Here is a 15156-nt window from a genome sequence, read left to right on the forward strand (position 1 = left end):
CATGGGTTTTACATATATAAAAAAATTAAAAATTATTTATTAAGCTTAATCTGCAAAGTGCCATCAGTGGTTGGTACTTTAGTGGCTGGTAATAGTTTTGTTTCTTTTTAAAAATAAAGGAATGTCTCCTTTAAGTAAAATGAGCCAGCTTAAGGATTTAAGGTAGTTTCCCTCCAGGGCCCGACTTATCTTTCCACACTGTATAACTGAGCAACTATCCAACTAAGTACTAAAAAAGTATGGTTTGTATGAAACATATAAGTAGTATAGTTTATATCGTTCCCTTTTTACACGACTGCCCAAACAAAAAGAGTGTATTGTGTTCAGCGTTCATGTTTGTATGTATTTATATTTTATTTCTCTTGTGAGTTTATATTTGTAAATAAGACCAGTGGACATATTTGTGAGAGTCATCTGTCTTCATTTGTCGACGACAGGCCACTCCCTATTACAGCACCTTTTCACTTTTCCTTGGCTACCGGTTTGCTAGTTAGTTTACATAATTTTCTTTGCCAAAGTTTACTAAGTATTATCGAAGGCTAAAATTATTTATTATTATAGGTACGTACCTTACCACTCGAAATATGGGCTCAATTTTTTTTCAGATAACTGAAATTGATTAATAACATAGGTACCTAATTAATAACAGCTTTTTAACTGCATAAGATCAGAGTTAAAATCTTCCTACCTGTGTTATTTTTTTTTTCATGAATCTAGTATATAACTGGATCTAGCATGAAAGGTGGGGTGAAGTGACCGAACAGGATAGTCTTATGTACTTATTATATCTTTCAGTAGGAGTAGCAGCGAAAGAGCTATTATTGTCTGTCCTTGTCATAGTCTCACATTTTATTTGTTCCTCACCGTAAAAGTATGGATTATGGTGGGCAACAAATAAACTCAACCAATCATAGTGTCGCATTGCGTATGTTATGTCCCTTACGGAGGCACGCGTATACCACCTCTATAGGATCCTACCTTCTATCTTTTACATATTGACTCTTCAATATTTGATTTAGTCTTAAATAGCCTAATAGGCCAAGAAATAAGAAGTTATAGAGGGAAATGCTAGGAACACAATTTTTGACTCCGTAACTTTGTTTGGACTAGTTAGGAGGTGAACATATCAAAAGTCCCCGGCCGTAGCCCCGGTGCTGGGGGGGAGAGGGGGAAAAGAAGGTCTCATTTTCCGGTTTTTCACTAATATCTTGGAAACTTTGCGCCTTAGCGACATGACTACTGAGACAAACCAAAAGCTGATAAAAAAATTTACAAGTTTTATTCAGTCAAGTTTTTCGATATCTTGAATAGTTTTTGAGATATCCGCTCTTGAAAGTTTATTTAGGGCTTTCAATTTTATCTTGATATCTACATTAGTGAAGCTGCTAGGCCGTGTTTGGTATCATTTTCATATAAATCGGGGGTGTTAAATTCATTTTTGGTATCACATTGACACCATTCCTTAGAAAAAACATATAAACTTTAAACAAATACCTTTTTTTTTAAATTCCTCTTCACGCTTAAACCGCTCAACCGATTTAATTGTAATTTGGTATACAGATATTTCGAGTCCCAAGACAGGACATAAGATACTTTTTATCTCAATAATCATCCTTTAAAGTTGTGAAATGGAGTATGGGGCGAATTCAACTTCGTCTACGAAACTGAATTCCTGAGGTAAATACTGCTTAAGGTAAAGTTTGAAGTCATGTTAGGTATCATTTTCATCTAAATCACAGATGTATACCATCCTAAATTTCACCTAAACCGGTTCAGCGGTTATTGACTCCTCATACAAACTTCCACCCCACTTTTCACATCCTCAAAAGATGCTTTTGGTTATAAAAACCATCCTATGTCATGTGTCGAGACTGAAAATATTTCTATACCAAATTTCAGCGAAATTGGTTCAGTGGTTTAAGCGTGAAGAGGGATATTTTTTTAAATTTTGGTTTTACTTCGGAATAGTGCCAATGTGATACCATAAATGAATTCAGCACCCCCGATTTATATGAAAATGATACCAAACATGGCCTAACAGCATCACTGATGTAGATATCAAGATAAAATTAAAATCCCTAAATAAACTTTCAAGAGCGGGTATCTCAAAAACTATTCAACTTATTCAAGATATCGAAAAACTTGACTAGATAAAACTTGTAACTAATTTTATGAGCTTTCGGTTTGTCTTAGTAGTCATGTCGCTAAGATGCAAAGTTTCCAAGATATCAATGAAAAACCGAAAAATTCGACCTTCTTACCCCCCTCTACCCCGCAGCACCGGGTCTACAGCCGGGGACTTTTGATATGCTTACCTCCTAACTAGTCTAAACAAAGTTACGGAGTCAAAAATTGTGTTCCTATTTTTTCCCTCTACAACGTTTTTTGAGCATTCATTTCCTGACCTATTAAACTAAGTACCTAATAGATGGCTAGACTTATGTCATTGTGTTAGCGTTAGGGCCTTCTCGGTGAAGGTCAGCCAGCTAAAGCAATTTTATTAATTACTAGGTGGGTCCTGTTTGCTTCTATTACTGTCAAGTGTAAACACTAATTTATGACAACAACTACACGGTATTCAATTTCGTTCAAAGAGGGCTAACTTTACATGTTTTGATCAAGGGCAAAGCCATGAAAAACTTCACACGGAAACTAGGCTACTAGTCAAATGAGTATCTTTTTTGAATTGTTAAAACGATTTGCTTCTTCTTGACTTTGCTATATGAAACACTAGCATGTGACGTCACGATCAAATTACCTACTCTTAATAGTTTTATACATGTTTTAAAATAAAACCGGGCAAGTGCGAGTCGGACTCGCGCACGTAGGGTTCCGTACCATAATGCAAAAAAAAAAACGGTCACCCATCCAAGTACTGACCACTCCCGACGTTGCTTAACTTTGGTCAAAAATCGCGTTTGTTGTACCCCCAATCGCGGTTGTTGTATGGGAGCCCCATTTAAATCTTTATTTTATTTTGTTTTTAGTATTTGTTGTTATAGCGGCAACAGAAATACATCATCTGTGAAAATTTCAACTGCCTAGCTATCACGGTTCGTGAGATACAGCCTGGTGACAGACGGACGGACGGACGGACGGACGGACAGCGAAGTCTTAGTAATAAGGTCCCGTTTTACCTTTTGGGTACGGAACCCTAAAAATTGTGTCTAAAAATAACTGCTGTCTACGTGTCTCTATTAATCTTCTGGTGCTTTATTTCTTGCATGATGTAAAACAATTTATTTTAAACACAGTCAAATACCCTAAGCATACTTATAGCCATACAACCTTCTGTTACTTACTTCCATGAAATTGAGCTCAGAAAATCGTGTATGTTCATTTTGGTGTAATTAAGTATTACAATTATTAATTAACATGTACTAACATCGCATCGCAACATAAATTTTCGCTTAGCACGCGCAATATGTAAATCGCAAAGCCACGTTGAAATCGCTTTTAGCAAATAATATAAAAAATATTCTTAAGTAAGTATTTCCATATTCACGTACACTAAAAACATAAACACCGGTGTCATGGGTGGCACAAGCACACATTGAATGTGTTTTATACTACCCTGTTAAAAATAAGCATCATCATAACTTACTGCACACACGCATATTTTCATAAGCAGTATAGAATATACATAGTGCACGCACACAACCGGCACCATGTCTCTGTGTAGTCATCCGTGAGTAGTGTGCGTTGCAGCATTGAATGTGGGCCATTGAAATCGCACCGTAGACTACCACATAAAGATTCCGCTTTATGAAGCAAAACACCAAGTCGCACTCACCACACAGGTAACTAATCATAGGATATACACCATTCAATTGCATCCCAGATCATTTCATACTACAAAATACCATTACTGGAGTCAGTTATGTAACGCTGCCATACATGACCCAAAAAAATTTTATTAAGCTATGAGCTTCATCACATCTGATATTTGAGTAATTCTAAGCATTTCTAGCGTGAAGTGGGGGGGAGGGTGGGGTACAAAGACGGCCGCCATCCGTCATCTTTAAAAAAAATCTACTCTGATCCTGGTGGGTACTAGGGCAAGTTTGGTATCATTTTCGTATAAACCAAAGACGTAGAATTCATTGCTGATATTTGTTTTTTCAATTTCATAGTAATTTTACAAGAAAAACGTAAAAAGGTGAAAAATTTGGTTGGAGATTTTTGCTACGCGGAGCCGAAACTACAAAAGATAGAAAGTTGAAATTTGCACACTAGATTACATTTATAAAGTGTACAAGAGATAAGAAGCGATTTTGAGAAATTCAACCCCTAAGGGGGTTAAAAAGGGGATGAAAGTTTGTATGGGGTTCAAGTTTTATTTTAAGCTAGGAATTTGAAACTTCGTAAAACGATATATTATTAAAATACAAGAAAACTAATTTCAGCGTTTTTGAAAATTCATCCCCTAAGGTGGTGAAAAAGGAGTTGAAAGTTTGTATGGATATCAAAAAAATTTTCGAACGCGGGACTTGAATCTTTGTATTTGGGGATATTATTAAAATACAGGAAAAGTAATTTCAGCGTTTTGTAAAATTCATCCCCTAACAGGGTTAAAAAGGGGTTGAAAGTTTGAATCCATTACAAATCCGAGTAGACACACATTTCTTATTGGCTCCCAGGCTTGAAATGCTTAGAATTACTCAAGGAACATATGTGATGAAGCTCATAGCTTAATAAAAAATTTTTGGGTCAACTTTATAACTGCTTCCGCTACATAGGTATATATTACTTGAAATCTCCACTTATAATGAATTTATGCGCGTACCTACTACCTAATACGTTTAAGCGCATGTTCAGTTGTTGTTTTTGAGCACCAGTGACCGGTGACTGTACCTACTGCAATTGTAATATAGCTAATTCAGAGGGCCTACCGCGAACCACGTTCGACGTGTTACCTCTCTGTCGCACTTGTAAATACGTACGGATGTGTGACATAGGCAACACGTCGAACGTGGTTCGCGGTAGGCCCTCAGGCTTGTACTGCGTTTCTGAATAACGTCAATAAGTAGTCACCCACTGGCCGTGTACAGTCACCTGCAATAATATGTTACTCTTTAATGGCCGCAAAAATATGTGACACGCTCTTATGGCTCTACAAATAAGATCGTGCAGATATTATTGCAGCCTTCGTTGTGTAACATATAATTGCAGGTGACTGTACGTACGGCGTGTACCGAGTAAAGCTGCGTACGGACAGTGCGTTCCTGTGTTACGCGTAGTTGGCATACCATACCAAAAACCGGGCAAGTGCGAGTCGGACTCGCACACGAAGTGTTCCGTACCATAAAGCAAAAAAAAAACGGAAAAAATGCAAAAAGAAAACGGTCACCCATCCAAGTAGGTACTGACCACGCCCGACGTTGCTTAACTTTGGTCAAAAATCACGTTTGCTGTATGGGAGCCCTACTTCAATCTTTATTTTATTCTGTTTTTAGTATTTGTTGTTATAGCGGCAACAGAAATACATCATCTGTGAAAATTTCAACTGTCTAGCTATCACGGTTCGTGAGATACAGCCTGGTGACAGACAGACGGACGGACGGACGGACGGACGGACAGCGAAGTCTTATAGTAATAGGGTCCCGTTTTACCCTTTGGGTACGGAACCCTAAAAACCGACTATGGCGGCTCGCTAGAGTGTACGCGTTGCTGCAAGTACGGACATGATGTTCCAGGACACGCGTAACCGACTACGCGTGCAATAATGTACGCAGCTTAACATGGCCAATCTATCGGGCGCGTGGTCTGCGAGCGCACGGAAGCGTCCAGTTTCGGTATCGTCGCATGTCCGCCGCGCTCAAACGTCCGCTCGCTCTGCCTACGCGCACGCCTTGAGCTCTTATCTTATACAAATTGTGGTTACACTTAACCTTTTTGGAAACAACGATCATATTATACAAGTGGTTTTTAAAATCGATTTTACGCGGGGGCAAAATACACTCAAGAGCAATGAAAACGGGCATGCATAGGTGATAATAATGAATATTAAAATTTCATACGTACTTATATAGGTACCATCTTCTCTAATCTTTTCTGTAACTAAAATTGCAAAGAGTACCTGATGAACGAAGCAACACTCGCTAACTTACATGCATGTAACATAGCTAATAACTTTTTTTTTTACAGTCCTTAAATATGTTTTTTTTTTATTACATTACAATATCATTAACCCATACCATAACCTACTAACATACGCAAACATTTTTAGCGTGTTGAAAGTGTTGAAAGGGGTCATCCATTAATTACGTCACACGTTAAGGGGGTGGGAGGGGGTCAAGAAAATGTGACATGTTGTGACATGGGGGAGGGGGGGAGTCACAAACATTGTGACGTCATTTTAACTTCATCACTATTCATCAGTAACTGAAAATTAATTTATATTTTTTTATTCGCTGCACATTTAATTAATGAGGTTTTGGATGTAGGCAATTTTCGTTCCTAATTTGTTTTGTGTTATAGAATTACTACTATTTCTTTTACCAAAAATATTTTTTTATTAAAAAAATAATGCTGAGTTAGTACTGCCGTTTTCGTTGAAAACAAAATTGCCTAAAATGTGACGTCACACCAAGTGGGGAGGGGTTTGCAAAATGTGACCAAGTGTGACAAGGAGGGGGGAGGGGTCAAAAACCCTAGAAATTCGTGTGACGTAATTAATGGATGATCCCAAACTGTCGAATCGAACATTTGATTATTATCTGAAGCACCTTCTCTATGCAAGTGCTCGACTAGAATGTCCTCTGACCTTTGTTTGAGGACATACAACATACAAGGTACCCACTAGGAACCCGAATTAAACCACGCATTTCTGAGGCCAACATAAGGAAAAAAATGATACGAGTCTAGGTCAATTTCGGTCGGTTTTTTGTACGTAAAATATACATACTATTTACACAACTGTCACTCAAAACAACATTTAACTTCTTTTTTGTAAAATCTAGTTTTTGAAAAGTGTTATTATTATTAAGTGTAATAAGGATATTTGCAGTAGGTCTCCCGTCTTGCACAAAGTAACATTTAAATATATATTTTTAACTGGTTTTAACTCTGAAACTAGGCGAATCCCAAAAAATATTTATAATATTAATGTTATCAGGAATATACTGTTAAAATTTCTCTGGTTCATGGGCACATTGTATTTTGGTGTCGAGTAAACTTAAGTAGGAGGACAAAATAATTTCACTCCATCATATGAGTGTTAAATTGCTATTATTATACGTGTCTCCATATTTAATTGGTTTGAAAGCAGAACCGTACGTTTCGATTTGGTACAAGTACTAATCTACTAATAATAATAAAAAGAGATCTGGTTAAAATCACTGTTTACGTGTAAAAGTCACAAAATCACAGAACGTAAGTACATGACAAAACTACAAGTGATGACCAAAAATGCAGACTAAATATTGCTGGGATTAGACCACAAACGTGACTATTTGCCTATTAACGAACAATGTTGTAATAAAAACAAAGGCTGTCGGTATCTGATCCGACTATGCTGGTTTTTCTTAGCATCACGCAGTCTGCATGTAACCTTCTATTTCTTAATTGTTAAACTGATAATGGCCACATTTAGTTAAGTAGGTATATATTTTCTTATTATCATCTATCCTTGTGGAGTCTGAATGGCCTACAGTTTTGTGTTTTATTGTGTACTTTGTATTATATATTATCACTATCATCAGGTTCTATTTAGGATGTAGGTCATATTTGTATTCTAATACGTTAGTTAATTTATGTATCTACTGGAAGTATACGTCGTAGTACTTAGCGAAAATGATACATAATATATGTAAGTCTAGATAACTGAGACGAGAGTTATCTCGTTGCTGCCATCCAGCAGAGTAGGTACCTAAGTGGTTTCTCAAGGCAACTGACGAATGAAAGTAGACTGTCGAAAATTTTCAATGACGACACACATGTATCACGTAGTTTACTTATTCATTTTATATTATGGTCCATTCACTTAGAACGAACTATATACGAGGAACTATACTGCCGGGCTAGCACATGATTGGCGCGACAGTATCTCGCCGCGAGATAGACTGGGTAGTCTATCTCGCGGCGAGATGAAGAGGGACGGGTGTCCCTCTTTAATTAATACATATAAAAAGACGGGTACTCTATCTCGCGGCGAGATACTGTCGCGCCAATCATGTGCTTGGCCTACTGGGCCTTTATTCTGTTTTTAATAGTGACGTGGAGGTTGTATTGTTTTACTTGTAGGGTATTGTTCAGCGTGCCGGGCAGCAGCCAGCGTACCTACGTTGCCAAATAAATCGTGAGCAAAGTGACGACACGTTTAATTGTCTATTATGAAACCAAGTAAAGAATTCTATCACTTGAACAGTCTAACCGGCAGACGTTGACTTGATTTCATTTACAATCTACAATTGTGAGCCGTGAATTAGCAAATAGAACTTAAAATATTTCGCTCACCTTTCGACGAGCGGCAGGACGTTGTCGAGGAATTCAAAGCCTGCGTGCGTGGTGTAGGTGATGGATTCGTGACAGAGCACGGCGCCGTCATCAGCGCGCACGTAGTTCTTCAGCACCCAGAACTCTCCCCGCTGGTAGGTCACCGGCAAGAAGTCCCTCTCATTACAGTTCAGCAGAGAGCGCAGGCGCTGCAGTGTAGCTTCTGATAAAGCGTTCTCGTCGACTATGTCTAGACCATCGCTGGTTATTTCCGACTCCGACGGAACCACAGCAGATGCCGTGCTCGAAGCAGTCTTGTTGGTAGTGGCCACAGTGGACGGTGTCTTGTGAGAGGTGGTTTCATCGTAAGTTTTGAGAAGCGGTTCAGGTCTAGTTTCTGTCTCGTTGCGGGCCTCGGGTCGTCGCTCGTAGAGGTACCGCACCTCGGCGCTGCGCGCGGGCTCCTGCCCGTCCACGGCAACCGGCATCCAGTCTATTCCGTTGCTGGTGGTGCCAGAGAGGTGCATGGCCGCGTACAGTAGCACCGCGATGTTGATCACGATGCTCACTCTAAACACTAAGTTTCTCCGGTTGCCCATCATTTTGGCAACGAAACACTTTACACTTAGGAACTATCTATTACTTAGTAGACGGTAACGTCCTCCGTCGCCCTCTAGGACGCAGTTTCCTGTAGGGCTCTGTTCGTGTCAGCATCACAGAATCCACAGATTATAATGTACAGGCGGGGGCGCGCGGCGGGGGGCCGCTGTCTGGAGCCAAGTCTGAAACAATTGACACACCTTCGTAAACAAATGCGATTCCGATCTTGTATTTTATCGTTTACTCGTAACGATAGCACTGTACAAGTTACAAGCTTTTGATAAACAGGGGTTTACCAAAAGCTTGTAACTTGTAATACAAGTGGATGTCCCTTTTTGACACCTTTTGTTAGATAGAGATTTCCACTTGTATCTATTACAAGTTACAAGCTTTTGATAAACAGGGCACAGTTCTTATTCATGTTCCTTCTGTTTATGTTTATTCGAGTTCCTGGAAGATCAACATCTATAATGGCAAAATTGTTATCGCCCCATTGCATTAGTTTTAAGAACTAGCTTTAAGAGCTATTTTTAAGAATACGGGCTATGCCCTGTCAGGGTCCATGTGTCACTTCAATAATCTGTAACAACATATGTACCATGGTTGGCAATAAACGATTATATTATGATTATGATTATCATTATGCACAGTATATACATGTACACTTATAGTATGGTATATTAAAAAAAACGTCTAAGATACGAACTCTTGGTACCTGTTTTATCAGGAGCGTTGGAAACTATTTTATGTGGCTTTGCTTTATGGTAGGTACTTATATAAAACGTAATAAGTATATTCATTGGCCTTAAGTGTAGTTTAATAATTTTAATAGAGATTTTATTAATATAATAGCGCATGATATAGGAATAAGTAAAGACGCAATCAGTACACGCATTGATTCGTAAAAGCAGTTGCAATCGTATAAGAGAGCGTTTATCGCCCGAGCCTCGTTACTCAGATGGTTATCGAGTCGGTGAGCTAATAAAATGTATCTAGCAGCGTATGTAAACCCGCTCCCGGCACCGCTAACCACGCGAGCCTATGCCTACTTCTATCTACGGTACGCTGCGCTGCAGTACTTTTATGATTGTCCGATAAACATTTTAAAAGCACTGAAACAATCATGATTACAATAAAATCTTGACATGCCATCGCACCCTGCCCTGAATTTAACTATAGCTATATCTACTCGTATATCAAGTAGAACAAAATCTCTTGAATAAATTCACTCATTTAACATTCCCGTTTCGTATTTTGCTCACAGTCCAGATAGGTCACGAAAATTTCTAACGCAAAGTAATCCCAAGTAGCTTTAAACAAAGACTTGCAGTTATTATACCTCATTAGGCGCATTTATACGTCAAATGCTACGTCCCAAAGCGCACCAGTTAGTTGTATTCCAAGTCTATCGATGTATCGGTCAGTCGGTGTGCCGTAATACTGGTTGGTAATATACTCGTAGGTACATAAGAGTTTTAATTTGCACCATCTAGTGCGTATTGATCTGAAAAGCAAACCGCCGCTTCCAACAAGGCAGTTTAAGTGAACTTGGTCGTTCAATGTGTCTGAAAATACTTCCCTACATTATGATCATTGTGGCTACGAGTTTCTAATAGCCATGTTGTTAATAGGTACTATAAGAAAACCGTGTATGGTAAACGTACAATTGTGCCACATTAACGTGCTCTAAATATTCACGGTTTAATAACAGCTTACTTAAAAAATCTTTTTGTTTCTAAGTAACAAGGCATCTCGACGAAAGAACGTTTAATGGTTCTTTCCTTGTCGTTAAAAGTCCCCTTTAACAAATTAGTCAAGGTCCTTGTTTTTATTTACCTACTTTGCTTACTAGATACGGGAAGTCATATTTCAAGTAAGCGAGTGTGTTTTACACTAGTTACACATGTAGTTACTATGAATTGATAATGTTAATAATGTCCTTGCAGACAAAGCGACAGTAAACAAGAAAAAAAGAATAACTCTATTACTATATAAGTGGTGTTGGTAGGTACTTTAACTAGTAAATATTTACGAGGAGCTATGCCTTTAGTTTAGGTAGGTATTCATGCGGAGCGTGTGCTTGTTGTTAACTATTTTGATACCGAAACACAAACATAGCAGTGTAGCGGTTTATCCCTGTAAAGGAAAAGGAAGCAAGCACCCTAACAGCTGGAGCCCCGCAGTGTTTCCAAGCCCAAATAGGTATGAGTACGCCGTAGGTACTTTACTGAATGTTAGCGTGAGTTTAACACGGCATAGAAATTTTCCATGTTATTCGACGTTCGGTCAATGCGGTGGTTCGTGTTCGGACCTTCCGGCTTTACTTTGTCACGGAGGGCTGGCACAATGGGTCGTAAGTTCTATAACGACCAGGAATTTGCCTACAGTGAATTTAAATATTCAGTTTCCCAGCAGCGTCTACAAATGCATGCGGTCCAGTGAGCACCACTAGAATGATCGGAACGGCCCTTTTATGATCAGGTAACGGTCCGCTACATTCATGTCATTGTGCCAATCATGTCATTGTTTCTCCGCAAACTCATCCAAAGTACTTATAACCTGCGGTTTTGAATTTGATATCTATGTATGTCGGTCGTCCAGGTCATCCGCTTACAGTTTGCCACGATTAGGTATGCGACAATTCGACACGTCGCGTGACCGAGAAGAGTGGTCGTCGATTTTTTCCATTTGGATTTAAGTACAGCTCAGAGATCTTAAAGTACGTGTTCTCGATCGCGATGTCGCTTCAATTTAGAACAGTTGCTTATCTCAAAATGGGCAAGCATGTGGGAGTTGAGTTCTATGGATACCCTACCACTGGATGTTTTTTCAGTTACGACAATGCCTTTACTTGCAGTATGTTTTTGTTTATGCATCTAATGGAATATCAATGCCGATTTCGATGTTTGTGTCGTAACAGCTGATTAGCGACCGCGAGTGTGCTCATCTCGTTGTGAACCTTCGTCATCTTATGTAAGCAAGTAAAGTAGTCACAATAAACAGTTACAACATTATGGCACGCGCGGACAGTAGATATTCAAATCGGACTTGCGCACGACCTTCACAGGCGAAAGTGTTTTACTTGAACGCATTCTCTAGTAACGCCTTAGCTTTGTGCCACTTAATGGATCGAATATTGAACTTCCTAAGTGTTACGGCTTGTAACATTTTAAAGAGTCAACTTTAACATAAGTAGTCGAGAGGATTAGTGGGTGACGGCTTCCCCATACAAACGTGGTCCCCATTTTCCTTCCTGGATATTTAATTATGGAGTATTTCTACACAATTTATTATCTATTGACCATCTATGCCCCTTCATTTAACTTTTATAGATTTTTATAAAAATTAGAAGCGAAAAACAAATTCATTCAAAAAAAATTAAAAGATCCCAACTCATGAAACAATGCCTTTCGTCTTAAAATTATGTCTCCTTTGTATTTACGACGAGTTATTACTATTACACGTTTTAAGTTTTTTAAATGAAGTTAGTCACGTGTGTTCAAATTGACTTTCAAAGTACACACAACTCAATAAGAATGTAAAGGTTAAACCATGTCACCTATGTGCTCGCGTTGTTCGACGGGACGGTGCCCCAAGTATCTACGGCTCCATCCTATTCCATTCGAATGCATTAGAGTAAATCACAACATAGGCATTCGTATATGTCAAGGCTAATAAAATTAATGCATGTTAGGTAAGACGGTTGGAGTGACAGAATCTGTCGCAATCTACGAATTCTTGTTGCGTTCGAATCGTTTGCTTTTGAAAGAGGAGACTAAAACTGAACAGGCAGTAAAGTCTTAGGGGTTATTCATAAAACTTTACGGGCCTGATTTAGTTAAATTATGTTTTATACCTTTCTTACAAATACATAAGTCAAAATGACGAATAAAGATCAACGATTATTAGCTAATCGAGGTTGGAAGCACGTTTATGAATAAGGGGATTAAACTGTTTTTCTCCGAACGATAGCTGCTTCTCAATCGAAATGCCTTGATGCCGTAACGTTGGTAGCAGACTAGCAGAGCAGTCATAAAGAGATCGTTATAGGTAAATGCACTTCGTCGGGTAATTGGAACGAAAGGAAGTCGGTTGGCGTAATATAAATTTATGTTTATATTTATGTGGAGGTAAGTACATACAACATCCCGTCAATATATGATGCTCGAGCACGGGAAGTCTTGCTGTAAAAGTAAATGGCTCGATCCGTTTATTATTCGAGACTGCTAACATAAACTTATCAATATATTTAAGGAGGGAAGTTGTTTTTAGTCTTTCATGTGACTTGATGCTTAAATAATTAGTTGTTTTACCTTATTTCCTAGCACATTTGGAGAAAATCACTTACACATTACCTTGGCAGGAATAGCACTTTATGGATTCGTCTTTTTATCGAATCGCATCGTCCGACAACATTAAATGTCATCCATGAATTGCCATTTCCCGACCTCTGCAATAATGTACTATTTCTCAAAGTCGTCCAACCCCTATTTACGGAAAGGGATCTGTTTCATTAAATTTAATATCACTGGCCAAAAATACCCTGATCGCCCTCATCAAAGAAAAGTGCCATACAGCGCCATAATTATGTTTTGTGTAATTGAATTGTCAAACAGCAACGTACAACGCCATCTGCATCAGTTGTCGGAGGATGAAAAGCTCTGATTATACGGTAGATCCTATTGCTTACATATTTTAGAATCGTTATTTAATGAATGACGTCTAAAAGGGTAGGTATATATAGGTAGGTAGCTACAGTGGCTAAAGTAGCGATTTAGACTGTTGCAACTCTCGAATCGGGGATAGTGCTGTACCTATTTCATATTTCTTTTTCGCTAATTTCTTTGCTAATCGCCATAATTCGATACACTCTCTTTTTGAGACGATATGCCTAAGAAGTTGTTATAAACATAATCTATACCAACACCTAGGTATATCAACTTATGTTGCTAATGATAACTTAAAGGTATATATAGGTAGTTAAAAAGTGCAGTGTGCTGAAATGTTTTTGTTCTTATATAAATAGGTGGCCACAATCACGATGAAGCACACAATACGGTTCGATACTTTGGTATTGGGCAAACGGATCAAATAATTATATTTATTCGTTAACGAAAGTTAAGAAAAAATATCTACAATTACCGAAAACACACACGATACAGGACAAAACGGTCAAAAGTCGGGAGAAATTTTGTTTCGATACGTTAACAAAATGTATTTATTTATGTGATTAAGTGAGAGTAGGTGGATAGCAGATTAAACAATTTTCTAATTAGACACCATCAGCATATTTTATGCATTCAAGATAAGAGGCGAAACTATGGGAAATATACTGGCCTCGGTCACAGGAGAAATGTATCAATATTACAAAATGACGATCATAATAAGAATGAATGTTTAGTAAATTCAAATCGTGGAGAACATTCAACATTTTTACTCCCAACGGAAGTTACATATGTCACTGAATAAATAATAGTACTAAGTACAGAAGACTCACTCTCTAACAAAACGCGTCTGTTACGATCAGCACAGATATGGCCGCTAGGTGGCGATAGCGCCACGCGCGGCTTATGGCAAACCCCAAAATTGGGGCCGAACGGATGTACTTTTAGCTACCTAGTAAGCGACGAAATCGTAGAGTGAAACACGCCTGCTTATGTGTGCATTTAGGCTGACATGCTGTTTGTTTGTTTTCGGGTCTCTATTGTTTCCCAAATAGTTTTAAGTCATAATATATTGTTTGTCCGAATTTTCGTTAGTCATAATTGATTTTTCTCAGAAACGCGTAACTTTTCAGGATTGCGATAAAACAAACCTAACCTAACCTATCTATAGAATAACCTTACGAAAATCCTAAAAAGTTTACGTTTTCAGTTTTATGACTAACGATGATATGACAAACAATACATTATGACTTAAAACTTTATGGGAAACAAAGGGACCCCGTTTGTTTTCACCACGTCAGCTCGTAAAGGCCCTCTTTGTGCTTCAAAAACTGATAAGAATGTTGTATTTTATCCAGTATGCCTTTGCCCAGCAGTGGGACACAACAGGCTTACAAATAAGAAATAAATAATTTTTTTTCCTGCGTTGTTCTAGTGAAATATTTTGTTTCACTCG

General features: G+C 38.3%; 1 protein-coding gene across 2 annotated transcripts in view; it reads right to left on the reverse strand.

The window, feature by feature from the left end:
• LOC134678559 (beta-1,4-glucuronyltransferase 1) overlaps nt 1-15156 on the reverse strand; it is an 88233-nt gene that overhangs the window by 33516 nt on the left and 39561 nt on the right. Inside the window, exon 2 of one of the 2 annotated variants that reach the window (XM_063537177.1) lies at nt 8458-9218. In XM_063537177.1, coding sequence (XP_063393247.1) covers nt 8458-9038 — 581 coding nt within the window. In that variant the 5' untranslated portion in view covers nt 9039-9218. Of the gene's footprint in view, nt 1-8457; nt 9237-15156 lie in introns of both variants that reach the window. The other variant, XM_063537178.1, reaches the window with a different exon arrangement.

The sequence above is a fragment of the Cydia fagiglandana genome, chromosome Z (genome assembly GCF_963556715.1).
Source record: "Cydia fagiglandana chromosome Z, ilCydFagi1.1, whole genome shotgun sequence".
In the NCBI taxonomy this organism is placed as follows: Eukaryota; Metazoa; Arthropoda; class Insecta; order Lepidoptera; family Tortricidae; genus Cydia; species Cydia fagiglandana.